This window comes from Myodes glareolus, chromosome 20, assembly GCF_982192425.1.
Source record: "Myodes glareolus chromosome 20, mMyoGla1.1, whole genome shotgun sequence".
NCBI classification, from domain to species: domain Eukaryota; kingdom Metazoa; phylum Chordata; class Mammalia; order Rodentia; family Cricetidae; genus Myodes; species Myodes glareolus.
The window spans coordinates 26831527-26851276 of NC_142045.1; the positions used below are offsets into that span (position 1 = coordinate 26831527).

At 42.7% G+C, this 19750-nt stretch overlaps 1 protein-coding gene across 1 annotated transcript in view; it reads left to right on the forward strand.

Moving 5' to 3' along the window:
- Positions 1 to 19541, forward strand: part of Erich6 (glutamate rich 6) — a 33821-nt gene extending 14280 nt beyond the window's left edge. The window contains exons 8-14 of the mRNA XM_048424927.3: positions 7085 to 7242; positions 7836 to 7909; positions 9058 to 9194; positions 13216 to 13301; positions 15626 to 15781; positions 18077 to 18305; positions 19278 to 19541. Coding sequence (XP_048280884.1) covers positions 7085 to 7242; positions 7836 to 7909; positions 9058 to 9194; positions 13216 to 13301; positions 15626 to 15781; positions 18077 to 18305; positions 19278 to 19541 — 1104 coding nt within the window. The remainder of the gene's footprint in view (positions 1 to 7084; positions 7243 to 7835; positions 7910 to 9057; positions 9195 to 13215; positions 13302 to 15625; positions 15782 to 18076; positions 18306 to 19277) is intronic.
- Positions 19542 to 19750: the final 209 nt, after the last annotated feature.

Genomic DNA, 19750 nt, shown 5'->3' on the forward strand with positions numbered 1-19750 from the left:
AGGCTGATGTGCCGCACCTTTAAGTCTATACTTAGAAGACAACCAAGGAAATTTGAAACCTTGAGCATGTGACTGAAGAATCAATAGTTAGTGCTTTGTCAGCTTATCAGAACCCCATTTATCAGTGCTAAAACTCTGAACCTCCCAAACACCACAAGGGGGACTATTGCCCCAAACATCTTTATACACCTTAAGTCATTTCCTAATGCCTTTACAGCTTGCAGTTATACATCTTAAATCATTTTTTGTATTCCTTTAGTGAAAAGTTACATCTGAAACCTGTTTCTCCTTTATTGTGAAGCTTGTGAACAAGGCAAACAAGTTTGTATTTTTTTAAAACAAGAAACTTAACTAATGAACTACCAAGGTGATATTAACCTTCGGGGGAGGGGGCTGTTAAATTGGTGAAGCTATCCTTTGCCTAGGCATCAAACACCATCAAATTTGAGAAAGATAAATTTTACCAGAGTAAGCAGAAAACAGACCAAGCTGCTTCCAAATCCATTAAAAATTATAGGGATGCAGTGCATGCTGGAGGAGGCCCAAGCAACTGACCTCTCTGGGAGCACCAGAGGAGACCCGAGCAAGGGACCCGCCCAGAAGCACTAGAGGCCTGAGCCACTGGCCTGCCTGGAGCAGCCAGGGACCCACAGGGGAGCAGTGAGTGACCAGAACGACGGCCCTGACACCACCTCGAGGAATGATCATCTGAGCCTTAGGTCTGCTTGCTCCTGGAGGAGAGATCACATGAAGTTCTGCTCTGCCTAGACCCGAAGGAGCATTGAATGGAGCCACAGCCCTCAACTACACCAACTGGAGGAAGAACCTGAAGCGCAGGCTCCACCCATACCAACTGGAAGAAGAGCTGGGTAGACAACAAGATGAGAATACCCTCCACAACGTGAAGAGCAATGCAGCACCACCAAACTAGTGGCTCCGCAGCAGCAAGACCTGAACACCCCGGTGCAGAGGAAGCAGAAGAAAACGACCTTAAAAATAAATTTATGAAGATGACTGAGGTTCCTTAAAGAGGTAGTGAAAACTGCCGTTAAAGAAGTGGAGGAAAAGGTCAACAAAAAAAAAATGGAAGAAATCAACAAACCTGTTAAAGAAAACAAAAAGAAAAAGCAATCAAATAGGAAGAAGGCACAATTCAAGACTTGAAAACTGAAATAGAAACAATAAAAAAAAACTGAGGCAATTCTGGAAGTGGAAAGTTTGGGTAAATGATCAGGAACCACAGATGCAAACATAAACAACAGAATACCAGAGATGGAAGAGAGAATCTTAGGTGTTGAAGATTTGATACAGGAAGTAGATTCATTGGTCAAATGAAATGTTAAATTCAACAAATGACTAACATAAAATATCCAGGAAATCTGGGACACTATGAAAAGACCAAACTTAGGAATAATAGGGATAGAAGAAAGAGAAAAAAGTTCAACTTAAGGGCACAACAAATATATTCAACAAAATCATAGAATAAAACTTTCCTAACCTATGGCTCATGCCTGTGAAAATGCAAGAAGCTTAGAACATCAAATAGATTAGACCAAAAAAGAAAAGCTCCCTAGTCACATAATAACCAAAACACTAACATATAGAATAAGAATATTAAGAGATGCAAAGGAAAAAGGCCAAGTAACATATAAAGGCAGACACATCAGAATTACACTCGACTTCTCAATGGAAACCATAAAATCCAGAAGGTCCTGGACAGGTGTTAAGCAGACACTAAGAAACCACGGGTGCCAGCCCAGGCTACTATACCTAGCAAAGCTTTCAATCACCATCGATGGAGAAAACAAGGCATTCCCTGACTAAAACAGATTTAAACAATACCTATCCACAAATCAGAAAGGAGCAGAGGAAAAACTCCAGCCCAAGGAAGTAAGCTACATCCACCAAAACACAGGCAGTCAATGATCTCATAGCAGCAAATCCCATAGAAGGGAAAAACACACAATACCAACAACAACAACAAGAACAAAAATAACAGGAACTAGCAATCACTGGTCATTAATATCACTTAATATAAATGGATTCAATTTGCCTATAAAAAGACACAGGCTAACATTATGGATACAAAAACAGAATCCATTCTTCTGCTGCACACATGAAACACACCTCAACCTCAAAGAAAGACATCGACTCAGAGTAAAGGGTTGGGGAAAAAAATTCCAAACAAATGGACTGGTGTAGTTATCCTAATATCTGAAATAGACTTCAAACTAGAATCGATCAAAAGAGACAAAGAAGGACATTTCATATCTGTCACAGGAAAAAAAATCTATCAAGAAGAAATCTCAATTCTGAACATCTGTGCCCCCAAATACAAGGGCACCCACATTTGTAAAAGATATACTAAAGCTTAAATCACACATTAAGCCCTATACACTAACAGCAGGAGACATCAACACCCCACTCTTACCACTGGACAGGTCTAGCAGACAGAAACTTAGCAGAGAAATAAGGGAGCTAAGAGATGTTATGACTCAAATGGACTTAACAGATATCTATAGAACATTCCACCCAAATACAAATGAATATACCTTCTTCTCAGCACCTCATAGAACCTTCTCAAAAACTAACCACATACTCAGTAACAAAACAAGCTTCAGCAGATACAAAAAAAAATTGGAATAACCCCCTGTATCTTATCGGATCACCAGGGCTTAAAGTTAGAATTCAACACCAACACTAATTTCAGAAAGCCCACAAATACATGGAAATTGAACAATGCTCAACTGAGTCACCAGTGGGTCAAGAAAGAAATAAAACAAGAAATTAAAGACTTCCTAAAATTCAATGAAAATGATTGCACAATATACCCAAACTTATGGGACACAATGAAAGCAATACTAAGAGGAAAGTTCATAGCACTCAATGTCTACATAAAGAAGCTGGAAAAAAAATCCCACATTAGTGAATTAACAGAACGCCTGAAAGATCTAGAACAAAAAGAAGAAAACTAAAAAGGAGTAGATGGTGGGAAATAATCAAATTGAGGGCTGAAATCAGTAAAACAGAAACAAAGAAAACAAAATAAAGACTCAATGAGACAAAGAGTTGGCTCTCCAAGAAAATCAAGAAGATTGACAAACTTTTATCCAAACTGACCAAAAGGCAGAGAGAGAATATCCAACTTAACAAAATAAGGAATGAAAGGGGGCCATAACAACAGATATTAAGGAAATTCAGAGAATCATCAGGCCATACTTCAAAACCCTGTACTACACAAAGTTGGAAAATTTAAAGGAAATGGACAACATTCTGGGTAAGCATCACATATCAAAATTAAATCAAGACCAGATAAACAAATTAAATAGATCTATAACCCACAAGGAAATATCTCTTTCATAAACCTTGTTTGCAGGACAGGACAGGAATTATCATACAAAAACCCACCCTAATCTAAAATATCTTGGAGGCTGTTGTCACCTTGAATCACGATGGCAGTGAAGTCAACATGATATCCCTAGTCAAAATGGCAACTGCCCATGTGACTGCATTTGAGGCAATGACAAACGGTATGTTGCTTCCCAGATCAGCTCCAATTTGGAGTTACAAGTTTTAAGTTAAGTTTTTGTTACAGATTCTTAACCATTAAAAATTGGGGTTTCCTTAACTGTTTTTTAATAAAGTAGGCCAGCATAAAAAACTTTAATATTATTTATAACCAAATGACATATGAATCTCTGTTATTACATCAGAATTCAGTAGCCAAAAAAGCCCAGAGGCAAGCTAGTTCCAGTAGTTAACAGTTGAGCTTCCACCGAGACACACTGAAAATAGTAAACTCACACATTCAAAACCAGTCAGAAACACACATGCAGTGGCCACCTACATTTATACATTTAACTGAGTCTAACACAATTTTGTACGGCTCCACAGCGGCAAGAAGCCTTCCAGGCAGAAAGATCCATCCATCCCTACAAAATAGACAAAAACGTTTCCCACAAGACAAACAAAACTCCTGCAGGAAACAGACTCTGTTACAAAGTATATAGATTTTAAACCAGTGGAGGGGGACGGGGAGTATCAAAGCAGAACGTTGTCTGGGTGGTCAGGCTGCTGCAAGGCAAGAGAAAGGAGGGTAAAGGGAAGGGAGGTCCTTGTGCATCAGCAGGTCAAAGCCAGACCACAGGGAAGACAGTAACCTAGAGCTTAAGCTGCGGATCAGATACGGATCTGAAGTGCCCTCGCTAAGTCCGTGAGATGGAGGAGAGAAATGCATCCCGTGCTGCCAGCATTGGTCAAGAGAACGTGTGCGGTTCTTCTCCACGGCAACACCTAAATGCTGGATACGCAATGCTTCAAAGGCTGAATGAATTGGACCAGTGGATTGGGCTACTGGATTTTGCCCCGTTCACCTCAATCACCTGACCTCCTGCCAACTGACTACTACTTCTTTAAGGATTTTGACAATTTTTTGTAAGGAAAACCCTTCCACAACTGCTACAGACTGGTTCAGGGGAGCCACTCAGACCGTGGGGGATCAGGACGAAGGACAGGAGATTTCAGGATACGGTGGAGGAAATTGACAGACAGTCACTCTCAATGTATTTTGAAAATGCTGCTGTAATTTTACTTTTTCAGTGTGAGGCTTTTATATTTTTACAAACAAAGAACTTGGCAAAGGCATACATCATCAGATCATTAAAAAAAGCATAAAACAGTTTACAAAAAGAATCTTTGAAAATGCTTTGATTTGGGCACAAGGACTTTCACCCAGTCTGTACCAGGAGGCTGGCAGGGCTAAGTGACCTTGTGCTCAGAATATCTTGGGGTGTGAGAGGAGAAGGCCACTATCTTCCTGGGAAAACTTTCTGCTAGGAAATTTTAAAGACATGATCTCAAACTTGTCTGAAACTGGTTTCATGCCATAAATCTCAACTTTCTTCCCTCCCCGACTCTCAGGGTCAGATGTTGTAATTAGCCTAGGTTTATTCTGGCCATAATGAAGGCTGCATAGGCCTCCTGCACGTAATTCTCAGGCAAACATCTAGTGTTGCTGCAGCTGTTTTCCTACAGAAGGCTTCTAAGGTTTCTCCTGATAAGAGCAACTCCTTTTGCTCCACATCATTAAGGAATTATTTTAACGATGACTTCCCTATTTCCAGAACTGGCTATTTCCTTAAAGGCTTTAATGAATAGTGGGGCAGAACTCAAAAATGTCCTCAGCAGTCTTGTTTGTATCCACAACTGCCTGGAATAGTCTGATCTGTTAGCAATATGCAAGGATCACAAAGAACACAAAGACAAAGAAAAGGACACACATATGGCTTCCAAGGACAGCCAGGTCGAGTCAGTACAAATGGCGACTCAGGTGGCATTACACCACAACTGATTGCCAAGGGACAGCCTGGAACACAGCTCCGAGAAACACAGATCCCAATCCTCCGGCAACACCTGCCCGTCCAGTCAGCATTTCTGCTACACTGGTGAGACAGCCGTGGATGTAGCACACAACCCAAATAAAGCAGAACATGCTTTCTAAGAGTTTGTTGAACATGAGTTTTTATGCCACAGGGTTAAACAACTGGTTTCTCATTGAAAAAAAAAGAAAAGAAAAGAAAGGAAGGAAGGAAGAAGAAAAGAAAAAGTGGGGTGATTGAAATAATTCCTATTTTGATTAATAAATATGTGTTTGAGACCAGTTATAATAATTTAAAAGCTGCGGTCCCAAAGTACAATCTGTTTTGCACTCACGTACATAATTGCCAGCAGTTTTCCTAGATTTATACCCAAGAAAATGGACATTATGTCTCTGAAATTTGTAAGCAAACACTCACAACTCTTCGTGCACAAGCGTGGAGACAGTCATCAGGACAATCAGTTATTGTTCACCCAGACAAAATGGAAGTCTTGAAACATGCTACAAGATGGATGAGGCCTGAAACGCCACACTAAGTGAAAAGACCAGTCATAAACTAGCATCTGCTGCATGGTTCAGGGGCATCAGGGGTGAAAACAGACAACTGTGGAGAGGCAGAAAGCAGGTTCAGGGCTGAGGCTGGGACTGAGGCCTACCTGGTAGTGTTTTCCTAGCAATGCCAAAGCCCTGGGTTTTATTGCTGCTACTGAATGGGGGAGGGGGAGCATGTGTTAATACCAAATATGGGTGGGGAAAGATCAGTGGCCCAAATGATCATAGCCAAATTAATTAAAACAAGCAATGAATTAAAGCAGGCTTTTTTTTATTTGTGTGCACAGGCTGACTCCCCTAATACAGAGTTCAAGAAGTCAACATTGGATGTGAGGAAGACCAAGTTTTTAATAGCTCAGGGGTATGGGTTCCCAAATGGGGAATTTGGTGGCAAAATAGGCAGGGTTACAGGAGCAGAACATAAGTATAACAATTTAGTCATAACGACCTCCTGAAACAAAAACATGATTGCAAGGGGGTCTGAACAACAGGTAGTCAAAAGAAGGTAGTCATAACGACCCTTTTGAAACAAAGGTAGGATTGCAAGATGGTTATTAATTTTTTGAAGCAAAGACACGATTGCCATTCCTGAAACAGACCGTACAAAATCATATGTAGTTAAGGTTACAGACGAGGCATAGACCAAACCTTGAGAAACAGAGGTTTAATCATAAGTAGGAATGAACCTAGTTTGTCTTTATGATAAGATGGTTTTCAAGCCTAAGATGGAGGCAGGCTGGTTCTTCCCATGGTGACCCTTGCTGTATTCCCAGTGCTTGGGAGGTGGAGACAGGGAGATTACAAGTTCAAGGTCATCTTTGGCTACATAGAAAGTAAACTGGGATCCAAGAGTTGCTGGCTCAAAAACAAGGAAGGAAACAAGTTAGTAGTTTGTGGCGGAATTACTGTCCCTGGGTACAGGTTTTATCCGAAATATTGGGAATGGTTGCTCTGAAAATACTAAAAACCAGCTGAAATAGCTTTTTTAAGCAGAGGAATTGTGTCACGGTGTGTAAACGTTATCTTACCAAAGCTACTAAAAGAGTTATGGCCTCTTGTTGTCCATATCTCATTGGGGGTTTGGGGGTTTTACCCCTCTGATCCTCTTCAACTATTTCTTACCCATAACCGGATCATACCCTCTGTGTCTTCCAGGCCTTCTGTTGTCTTCAGTTACAAAATCTTCTTGATTATATCAATGAGGAAAGGCTAAACATCCAAAGTACTAAAACGGACTTAATCAGTATTGATCCTCATGCAGCCCATGGTAGTGAGGTGGACAGACAGAAGGCAAAGGAAAAAGCCATACAGAGGTAAGGCAGGGGCCTGGTACTGAGCCAGACAGGAAACACTAACCAAAGAGCATCTCATAAAGTGAAGCTTGGTCTCTCGAAATGCATAATTATGAGGACGTGTTTCATATAAAGAAATAGAAATGAACTAAAGCAAACTCATTATAATATTCCTGGTGGATGTCATGAGACTCAAAAGTTCCAAGAAGAACCTCAGTACTAGAATGATTCCCTTGTGTACATAAGGTCCTGAATTGAATCCCTAGCACCACATACACAGAGACTAAATAATGATGATGATGATGATGATGGTGATGATGATGATAATGATGATGTTGTTGCTGTTGTTAATGATGATGATGATGGAACCTAGTGAGCTCAATGGCTTAAAGTAGAAATTGTCAATTACAAATTATCAGGGCAATTCAAAATGCCTACGCTAGAGAAATTTGCCCTATGAGCCCACTCGCAGGCTCTGATGACATAAACTGGATTTATAAGTGATAACAGAAGAAAATAGCAAAGGGTGGTACTTGAGCAGTTGAAAGTGGTTGTACACTATCCCCGCTTTCAACCACACTTCAGATTTACGCCTGATGGTTTTGATTTTGTAGAAAACAAGAACGCCAAATGGCCAGACAGTTCGCAATAGTATCCCATGAGCAGAGCAACCCGGTACAAGAAGAAGGTAAGGGTGTTGTCGGGGGATGGGGATGCTGTTCGGCATCAGAAAGCTCGGATGTTGGGCCGAGGCATAAAATCAGCACAAGTTACAGTAATACTGAAAGCGTTCGTTTGTAAGTGTCATAGAGTCTGTGTCTGTGCGTGAAATGGGTCACGAAACCTGGGGTTTAGGCTCTCTGGCTTTAGAGTTCTTCGTCTTTGTCTCATCGTTATTGGATGAAGTGAACTAGGAACATCCCCAGAGCACTGCCTAGACAGCGGCTGAACGTTAATCAAGCTTGTGTCTCTGGTGTCAAGAAGCATACGTTTCCCGTTTCACTCTTTTCTCAAACTTGGACGTGGAAAGCCTGTCAAAAGACATTTGAATGCTTTCTTCTTGTACTCACCAGGGCTAGTCAGTGTGGGTACAGAACAGGAGCAGTTTAAGGACTGAGTTTAGCGTCAGAAATCATACATAGTATTTAGAAGAAATAACTTAATTTTCTCAGTCAGCAACAAGGTCCTTCTGTTATTGAAGAGGTACTTAGAGTAGTCAGTTCAGTTTGTATTTTTGTAACTAAATATCTAATATGGGGGGGGGGATCTTGAAATTCACTGTTTCTTATTGAAACTAAAGGCCACCAGGCATGGGGACACACACCTTTAATCCCAGCACTCTGGTGAGACTCTGGGAGTTTGAGATCAGCTACTTAGTCTACTTAGTTTACTTAGTCTACTTAGCTACTTAGTCTACTTAGTGAGTTCCAGGTAGTCAGAGCTATATAGTTCAGACCCTGTCCCCAAAAAGAGGAAAGAAAAAAAAAAAGGAAGGAAGGAGTGAGGGATAGAGGGAGGAAGGAAAGAAGGAAGGGAGAGTAGGGAGGGAGGGAGGGTGGGAGGGAAGGAGGGAGGGAGGAACTAAAATCCTAGAAATTCCTCATAATGAAAACTCTCTCAGACGAATTTTCTTTTTCTATTTAATAGAAAATTTTGATCATTTTTAAATCAAAGAACCTCTTCTTAATTTAAATGTAATAAAGATCCTTATTTTTCTTCCATTAAAAAAGTGTGATAAATCGATGCATTTGCCACAGGGCTTGAATTTTATTATAAAGTTTTTTTTTTTTAAGTCAAAGCATGTATGTGCTTTCCTGCGACTTTTTTCTCCCACAGAAACAAAGCACTTGAAGACAATCTCTTACCAGCTCTCTGTGGATACGCCAGATAAGAAGATCGATGATGACGCATATGATATTCTCATGGGTAACATCTCCGTCACTTGCTGTGATTCCAGGAAAATGTGTGGAAAGGTAATTCTTTTATAAATTTTGTTTTTGACTTTTTTTTTTAAAGACAATTTTGCTTAAAACAAATAAAAGCTCTCACGGAGCTTCACTGCATGGCCCTTTGCTATCTCTCAAAAGTAATTGGTACAGACTTGGGACTGCAACTGCTTCTACACTTTATGTCTTATTAATAATATTCTTAGTTAAAGCCTTTTAGCCTTAAAATGTGATAGTTGTACATTAAAGACTATTAAGAACTCTTAAAAAATTAAAAGGCGGGAGGAAACATCACTGAAGTCGAACCTTACTTCCTCAGGATTGTGTTAGCATTTGAAGTGTTCTATGTTTGCAGAGCACCTCCACGTTTCTATAGTTAAGGAGGAAGAATTTTAAAGGGGACACTCTTCTCTTAAATGACCCAATGCAATCTCCACCGGCTGTTGGCATACAAGAGTTCCACAATGGCCCGGAATGGAGTATAACAAAGGTTTATTTACCTGGGGATAAACTCACAGAAAAAGCAGCAATCTGCAGTCCCAGTCTTTTGCTGGGAACTGGAACCGAATCCAGCGGCCAAGAGACCCACGCATGCTTTTATTATAGTACGTGAGACCACGCCAGAAATGGGCCAGTACTGTACAGGCTATTAGCCGAAGGAGCCTACAACAACTGGGTTCTAAGAAGAGTGTATTTTAAATATATTGAGGGAAATCTTCATACATTGATTGTAAAATTTATGTAGAAGTATAAAGAACCTAGAATTACCAAGAACTCTAGGAGAAAAGCAAAGGGAGCTGTAGAGCTCTGCAGAATACAGTGATTCAGCAAGAGTGATGCTGGGGGGGGGGGGGGGAAGAGATCAGCAGGGCCACAGAACAGTCTAGACTCAAATACCAGCAAACACATTCATAACTGCTGACAACAGGATAATGTATAGTTCTGGGTCAGCTTGGACTGGCCAGTCATAGTCTTTATTAATGTAATTGGAAAGACTACCTCACACCATAAGTAGAAAACAATTTTGGAGGAGATTAAATCCCGAAATACAACATACAAAACTATAAAGATTTTCTTTCCTTTCTTTTTTTTTTTTGTTATTGTGTTTTGTTTCATTTTTCAAGGCAGAGTTTCTCTGTTTAACAGCTCTGGTTGTCCTGGAACTTGCTCTGTAGACCAGGCTGGCCTGAAACTCACAGAGATCCCCCTTCTTCTGCCTCCTGAGTGCTGGGATTAAAGGTGCACCACCCCTGCCTGGCTTCTTTTCATTTTTTCAAATGTATACTATTGGAGAATTTCATATATACATGTGGTGTATTTTCATCATATTTCATACATACATTCAGTGTATTCCAATTACATTCATCTCCAACTTTCTTCTTCCTAATTCTCTCCAGATTTAATTCTCATCCCCTCCAACCCCTCCCCACATTATGTCTCTTTTATTTTATAACTCAGTCCACTTTGTGCTGCACAATGTATTTTGTTAACATCATAGAATTCACTTATACCTTAAAGCAGTATTTACCAAGGACTTGATGAATTAAAATTAAAATTTTGAAAAACAAACCAGAAAATGAAGAATCATTTAATTACATATGACATATATAGAAAGGTCTTATACCCTAAAATTATGGAGAATTTTTAAAAATCAAGATGAAAAAGTTAAGTTGTCCAAGTGTGGCAGTGCATACCTTTAATCCCAATGGCAGGAGGCAGAGTTAGGAAGATCTCTGTGAGTTCAAGATCAGCCCGGTCTACATAGCGAGTAAGTTAGCCAGGGCTATATAGCAAGACCCTTTCTCAGAAACAAAGAAACGCAAAAGTGGATCCCACGGAAAAGTGAGCCCTTTGCCAAGACTCAAACGGAAACTTTTCACGAGAGAAAATGCAGAAAGCCTGTTCAACTTCCTTCGTCATCCGAGAAATGAAAATTCATCCCACACTAACCACACTGGCAACAACATAAACTCTGATGGTGCTGAGCTTTGGGGAGCGGACTAAACAGCAGCCGACCAGCATTTGCATGTGACATGGGATGTGACACAGAACTATGAAGTCATCTCGGTGGAGCCATACCCTACAGGAACTTAATACCAACCTGCATGCATGCGGGAGAGTGTTCCAGTTATCTGGACTTCTAGCAGTCCAAAGATGGAGAAACCTGGGGTCCCTCACCCACAAGGAGCAGTAGACACACAGGTGTAGAAAACCACGAGGAAAGCAAAGTCACTGCAGCACAGCTGCTCAAGGAGAAGGAGCTTCCCCTGAGCAGAAAGATGATCCTAGCCATCTTAGTTAGGATCTCTACTGCTGTGAAGAGACACCAGGACCACAGCAACTCTTATAAAGGAGGACATTTAATTGGGGCTGGCTTGCAGTTCCGAGGTTTAGTCCGTTGCCATCATGGTGGGAAGCATGGCAGCGTGCAGGTGGACATGGTAGCTGAGAGTTCTACGTCCAGATCTGGAGATAGCAGGAAGAGACTGTCACATTGGGTATAGGTTGAGCATCTGAGACCTCAAAGCCCACCCCCAGGGACACACTTCCTCCAACAAGGCCACACCTACTCCCACAATGCCACAGCTCCTAACAGTGCCCTGTGAGACTATGGGGGCCATTTTTATTCCAACCACCACACACCATATATAAAACATTTAAAAAAAAAAGAGAGAACATCTAAATGACGAACATATAGAAACGCACAGAGATTACCATGAAATCACACTGTCAGATGCATCTTGGCAGAGTGTTGATACTGGACTTGGCCCACTGGGCTGTGCACACCAGGGTAGGCACACTGGCGTGGGCACACTGGGCTGTTCACCCTGGGGGGAGCACAGTAGGAGACTACTAGATCTCTAATTCCATTTAGCAGCTTGTGTGGTGGCGGCACGGCGCTTGTTCCATAATTACTCGCTGCTGAACCAGCATCCTGTGGTGCTTGTCTAGAAGTACTCCATATTTCATAGCTTCTGGAAACAATAGCCCCCCCCCACTTTTGAAGAGGCTATCATTTCCAAATGGAGCAATAAGTTTTCAAAGTAAATGACAATGTTCATCCAAAACTTAGATCACTTCACCCCAGGAATTCTTGTCCCGTTTTAGTCCAAGCCAAGATCAGGAATGCATCGAATTAAACCAAATCCTCCATTTATCATCAGTACTATCAGCTACAAATTCATTTTCACACTGAACTTCCATATAAAAGGGGTTGGACTTTGAGCCATACTGGTCATCTTCCTGCGCCTTCACTGGATTATTGCTGGGGAAGAAGCTGGGTAGAAAGTGCCTAGCATGTGCAGGGCCCTGGGTTTAACCCCAACACAGGGGAGAAGGTGATAAAGCAGTGTAGACGAATTGTTCTTTGGGCCACCAGCTCACAAAGAATGGCATGGAGACTTAGTATTTTTTTTTTTTGAAAGTTTGTGCTATAACGTAGGCTTTCTCTGCTCGCTCTTACAACTTAAGTGAACCCATTTCTACTCACCTACCTGCTACTCTGTAACTCATGGCTTTTTCCTCCCCTGCATGCCTTGCTCTGTGACCCCGCCTTTTTTCTTCCCAGAGTTCTCTGGACCCAGAAGTCCTGCCTAACCTCTTCCTGCCTAGCTAATGACCATTCAGCTCTTTATTAAACTAATCAGAGGGCACCTTGGCAAAGACACATCTTCACGGTGTACGAAAAGATTACTCCACAACAAAGTAGGTCAGATTTATAAAAATAAAACACTTACCCCTTCAGCCAAGCGCTTCCACAGATGTGTGAACGCCTTAGAATAAGGATATGATTGTTACCATTGTGGTGTGACTGGTTTGTCTTCTTTTGTTTTTTTATGGTAATATATACGAAAAAAATAACTTTCAATAGGTAAGCGTTAAGAAGGGGTTTATTACATTACACTGCAGGCGTTCAGATGACCTGTAAACTGTTGCTGCTGACCGTCCCGTGTTGCTGAAGCAGGGCTAAGCACATGAAGTAAGGAATTGGTTTGCTCCATGTGTGACCTCAGCAGCCAGCAGTTCATGTTGTTTGCCATGCACGCAGGTCGTGAGGAACGAGCTCTTGGAGAAGCACTACAAGCACGGAAGCAAGTTTCTCACCTCCTTTCCAGATGGGACGACACAAATATTGTATCCTTTCTTTCCATACGTTATTGTGTTAGCTTTACTTCCCAAGAAGGAAAACAGGCAGGGCCTGATGGCATAGGCTTGTAGCCTCAGCTACTTGGGAGGCTGAGGTGGGGGAGGCTAAGGTGAGGGAGGCTGAGGTGGGGGATGCTAAGGTGAGGGAGGCTGAGGTGGAGGGAGGCTGAGGTGAGAGAGGCTGAGGTGAGGGAGGCTGAGGTGTGGGAGGCTGAGGTGAGGGAGGCTGAGGTGGGAGATGAAGCAGAAAGATAGCAAGTCCATGACCTGCCAGGGCAAATTAGAGTGAACCTATCCCAAAATCAATAATCAAAAAAGAGCTGGGGAGGAGGTCTGTGACAGACATGTGCTAGGCCTTGGTGTTAATCCCAAAAGAAAATCAAAGGAGGGAGTGAGGGCCAGACAAAAAAGACAGGACAGAAAAGAAAGAAAATGGGGGGGGGGGCGCTACAGAAAACACATACATACTCCCAGACTTCTACCATCCAGAGAAAAGCAGATGACATTTGAAATGCACCTTCCCTTACACCGCCCCGAGTTCATAAGCTTCCATATTAGCTATATATACATATATAATATATTTCACTTTGAACTGGCTAATTTATATAATGGTAAGAGAATACAAAATGCAATTGACATTGAGACACCCCACTTTTTGTACCAGACATTGCTGAGACATTGATGGTCTCCGTGAGCCCATCAGTGGAGACAGCTCTCTGCCTTACCCGCTACACACTTACAACATACTTCCTGGAGTTCAATACCTAAGAGAAGAAATTCTAGATGAGAAATTTGGGCATGTTCAGCTCTGATATTTTTTACCCTCAAGCCACAGACCAGTTAATATACCCACGAACTAAGTCACTATCCATTTCATCTTAGGCCATTCAGACAGCCAGGCCATAGAGTTTGGACATAAAAGCCACGCAGAGTCTCTGGAGAAAAGAAAGAAACAAAAACCCAAAGAGAAGAACTTTTCATGAACTGAGTCCTTCCTGTCCTTTTCGGTCAGCGTCCCAGTTGTTTAGGCAAACCCTAACAACAAACCAGGAAAATACGTTCACGGCTGCACACGACAAAGCTAGAGTCCCCATGAGAGAGAACGCAGGTGCCAGCTTTTACTACTGACTGTTTTGGGTCACGACTTCAATTCGTAGCACTCTTAGAGGCTGTGGCTGATGTTCAAAATCAGTCTTGATTACCCTTGTTTCTGAACAGCCTTTGCATACAGACGCGATCAACACCCGGACATGCTCAGTGGGCTTTCTTTTGGATGCTACTGCAAGTGGGATGGTTTTCTTAATTCCATTTTCAAATGGTCTCTGCTAAGATAAAGAAATCGAGTTGATTTTGTCTTGCAGCCTACGGTGGCAGTCCCCCCGACCTCACTCACTGGTTCTAAAGTTTTGTTTGGCGGTGTCCCTGAGGTTTTCTGTATACACAGACCCCAAGTATGTTTTTTATCTCCCATTCCAAACTTGATATTTTCCTTTCCTAAATTTTCTATGGGTAGGACGTTCATGTAAAATTGATTAGAAGGGGCCAGCCAGATGGTAGGTGAAGGTCCTTTCCACCAAGCCGATGACCTGAGTTCAATTTGCCAGGACCCACAGAGCGGAGAGAGAGAGAACCCAGTCCTACAAATCATTCTCCAGCCTCTGTGTGCATGCACTCTGTCTCTCTCTCTCTCTCTCTCTCTCTCTCACACACACACACACACACACACACAAATAAATAAATAAACAAATAAAATTGTAATATGAACATTAAGCATGGGAAGTCGTGGGAATAGATATCTTTGCTTAGGTTCTCACCTTAACAGGAAAGCCTACCATGAAGTAGACTGCTAGCCTGTGGTGTTTCTGTGACTACCCTTTGTTAGGCTGAAGATGTCCCGATCTATTTGAGGACTACTAAGTCTTTTTATCAGGAAGCGGTACTGGTTTTTCAGAAGACTTTTCTGTACCTATGGAGATGATCATGCTCTTTCTGCTTTTTATTCTACCAATGCGGTTTATTTTATTTGTTGATTTTCGATGTTGAATCACCTTTATATCTTCTGGGATAAATTTAATTTTATCACGATGCACAATCCTCTTGCATATCTCTAATTCTATTTCTTACCACTTTGTTGAGAATTTTTACCTCTCATAAATATATTTTCATCCATATAAAAGCATAAATTTCTTTTGTACTAAAACGGCGACCTTTTCAGAATGCTTCATAGTTTCAAAAAGCTCCTCATCAATTAACTTTATTCCACGTATAGTCCAGGATCATTAGACATGTCACAGGACCTTATCTGACCTCAGCTATCCATCTGGAAATCTAGCCATTATCCAAGTGCCCAACAAGACAAATGGCTTTACTTGTATTGTCCAAGAAGACACACCCACCAGCCCCGCTATCCTGGCATTGCTTGACTCCTCTGGGAGAAGCTCCTGCTATCACCCTAATGGAAATGTCTGGTAAGTTTGTCAGGCCTGTGCTGCTATTTTGGTTTTGATTCTGTTCTTCACTCTAATTGTTCAGTTGTATCTTTTCAATGATAAGAATGGCTTTAGAAAGAGTCCTCCAAGTTAGTGGTCTTTAGATAGTAACATAGCTCAGAGACATACAACGCTACGCTACGTTGTTTACTGTCTGAGAAGATACATTCCCGGCTAGTGAGCTTCCTGCAGCCATGTCAGACAATAATATGCAAACCTCTGGAGCCGCAAAGCCTGGGAAGGCATTTCCATGCAAGCTTGGGATCCACAGAAGGGAGGAAGGAGAGAGCTGATTGCAGGAAGTCATCCTCTGGCCTCCCCACTCACTCTGGGGCTCACAGGCAACCCCCACCACACGCACCTCAGGCATACGCACATCATAATATAAAGATTTAAATCTCTGTAGAAAGGTCTTGATTCCCTTTTAATTTACCAGTATATATATCGTATAAGTTCATATTATTTCATTTAATCTGAAAAAAAAAACATTTGGGTTCTAACTTCAATCACAATTTAAGCCTTTCAGAAAGGCGTGTGTGTGTGTGTGTGTGTGTGTGTGTGTGTGTGTGTGTAAAGACTCTTGTCGCCCTGGCCAGAATGGAATTCCCTCTATAGAGCAGGCTGGCCTTAAATTTGTGACCCTCAGCTTCCAAATGCTGGATTACAAGTGTAAGCCACCATAGTTGGATTTTAAATTGTCTGTAGGTATAATCTCACTTGGGAAACTCTGCCAACAGCTTGGCCTTGCCAGGGGTGACAAAGTTGGGATGCAGTGAAGTGTTTGTAATTTCTAGTCCACGGTAGCAGCTGATCCGCTAACACCGTGTACAATGGGAAATTTCTAGTTATCCTTCGAGATTCAATAGTCAGTCTGGGCTACATTTGGTGGAGTGTTACAATAACTGTCACCCATAGAGGACAGATGATTTCAGGGGTCCCCAACTCTATGAGCTGAATTCTTGAATACTCTGACCGGTCCATGCCATTCCCCAAAGCCCCCTCTCTCTGCCTCTGTGAAATAAGTTTCCTTTCTCTGTGGTCTGAAGTTCCTTGAAGGCGTATCCTGAAACTTTATCCTTACACAGCTAAATCTATGGTATAAGCTCCAAGAATCATTAAAGAACCGATTCTGAGCAGTTCAGTCAAACACTGCTGTGTGAAATCACCCCTTTCCCGCTCTGGTAGGGCGTTTTCTTGGTTTCTCATTTCTTTTGCTGTCATGTTAGTATCAGTGATCAGTCAGTGCTGGAGAAGCAAGAGGTCAGTTCCCTTATTCATGGGGCCCTCGTGGGCATTTCACACAGTTAGACAGCACGTGCATTGTCAAATCTAGCCAACCCTCTGAGGATACAGACCTCTCCTCACAGTCGAGGTGGTTAAGTCCGCTGAAAACGGTGAGGGAGCATGGGAACAAGGTTGCCCAGTAGACAGTCACGGTGATGAGTGCCACAGAATCTCCGGGCAAGCGGGATATTTGTAACATAGTAGTCGAGTGGCCTTAGCAAAGCCTCACGGTTGGAGGAGCCCACCTCATCTGGCACATCTTCACTCTGCTGGAGAACTCCTCTCTACCGCCACACACTCAGAAGTACCCCTGAACCCCTGCTTTCCATACCCAGACCCCTAAAGCCTCGTCCTTAACAGCTGGTGGTGCAGCCTGGTGGGAGAGCTCAAACACATCATGGCCAAGGCCCCGGCTTCAGCCACCAGCACCCTCTAACCCCCCCCCCCAAGAAAAGAAATAGAAAAGGAAGGGTATCTGGCTTTTAGCTGTGTCTGCTCTCTTGCACAAGGAATACTCTGGGCATTCCCCCACATTTACATCCATGGTCTTGCATTTCGGCCTGATGAAAATCTAAGCATTGATCCCATCTCTCTCAGAAACAGCTTCCCCTCTGTATCCTTTCTTTTCCCAGAGGAAACCTCCAGGCTTCCTCTTACACACACACACACACACACACACACACACACACACACACAGCCTTTTTGTACCCACTTCAGTTTATCGGTATGCTTCGATTTGAACCTGGTACTCCAAATAGTGTAAAGTGAGTAGCGTCACATCTAAAGTTACCTAGAGACCTCACCACCCATATGCCTCGGCTAGGAAGTGGCAGGGATACTTTAGCCTTGAATTACAGAGCTACCACTTGTAGGGCTTTTTCGTTTGGTTTTTAAAACAAGGTCTCACCCTGTCCCGCCACAGCCCTCTGTAATTGCAAGTATGAACCACCACACGCAGCCCTCCTACCAACGACTCTAATTTCCTTCCAGGGTCTTCATCAACGTCCTGGGAGGCCAATATTCAGACCAAGCTGGCAACAGGATCCGAACTTGGAACTGGTCAAGTTCCATGCCTTCCTCGTCCTTTGCTTCATTTAAACCTGTTTTTCTGGCTTTGAACCATTACATCGGAATTCGCATCTTAGAACAAGACAAGGTCTCCATTAATTTTCTAGCAATGGGCCAGCAGGCAAGAATCAGCGTTGGGAGCAAAGTAAAGGTAAGTGCATTAGAAAATAGTTTCAATCATTTAGATTTTAAGAGTAAACTAATTTTGTTCATCTGATTACTGATGGGATAGATGGATGCCTCATGTGTCCACTGAGAGTTTTTTGGAATTCACAATGAAGGTGCCCTGTGTTACTGAAGCAAACCTTACATTTTCTTCTCACTTAAAATCCCTTTCAGTTCAGACTTAGGTCCCAGCAGGGTGAGCCAAGAGCTCGCTGTGTGATGGCAGTCACCTGCCTTGGCCACTTTGTTTTACAATTTGTGTCTTGAGGTTTCTGTTTCCTCTCTGCTATGGCAGACAGCTCTAGGCTGAGCCAGGAAACCGGTTCTAATCATGTTGGAGATACAGCTAGACTGCCCAGGTCTTCCCCGAGTGGTCATCTTACCACATTCTAAGCTGCCAGTGAACCTGTTCCTCCCCTACACTGGCTGAGCCGGGCTGTCTCTCTTACCATCATGGCTGCCTTCCCCACTAACAATTAGCTCCCGAAGGATAGAACAGGCTCTCTCCCCGACCTGATCAAAGCACACAATCCATGTCGGCCATAACGCAGGGATTAAGAAGGTAGACATCAAATTGCAGCGTGCAGTTGCCCCTTGGTCACGCAAGTGAACTCGAACTTCAGTTTCTCAACTATAAACTAAGGAATGAATGGTTCCTGCCTCCTCGCAGTTGCTGGGAGGAGACTGGGAAAATGTAAAATACCACGCACAGGACCTGGCACTGGCTACGCGCTGAGCGAGCAAAGCTGCCTCAGGGTAAACCACTAAGACCCAGGCCTCCATTAAGTTTACCATGGCTGAGTCCTACACTCTCTCAAGACTCGACAGCAGGGCAGTTCCGTTCCTTCTCCAGAGGAAAATGGTCCCACTGTCCCAACTCCAATTGGTCCTTCCCTCCCCCCTTGCCCATCCTGCTCCTGGATACTCAGCTCTGCCCCTTTCTTTCTTTGGTGACAAGTGCTACAAACCAGAGGAGATCCCAGCCCTGCGGTTCGTGAGCGGAGACGACCTTCTGCTGCTGGCCAGCTTAATAAAGATCCGGCGGCTGTTCCATAAGCTGCGTGGGTGCGTGACTTTCCCCTCGAGTCAGGCGTGGGAAAAAGTAAAGCAACCGGCCTACCTTTCGACGCTCTCTCTAAAACTACTTGCCCTCTGCGACAATTCTGGCTTACAGGAAAGTACAATGGCAACAATCATGAAGCTAATAAAAGAGAAAGAGTAACGAAGTGTCGTCGCCGCAGGGCTTTCTTTTGTTATGGGTCTTTTAAGGAACACGAGGTTTCAAAGAGTAGACCAAATGAGCAGGAAATATCAAGAAATACTTGATTGTATACATTTGGAACACACTGCCAGCCATTGCTGGCGTCGGTTCTCAGTTGGAAATTTAACTCACTTCCTCGAGACCAGAAAATAAGCATCCGATCAAGAGAC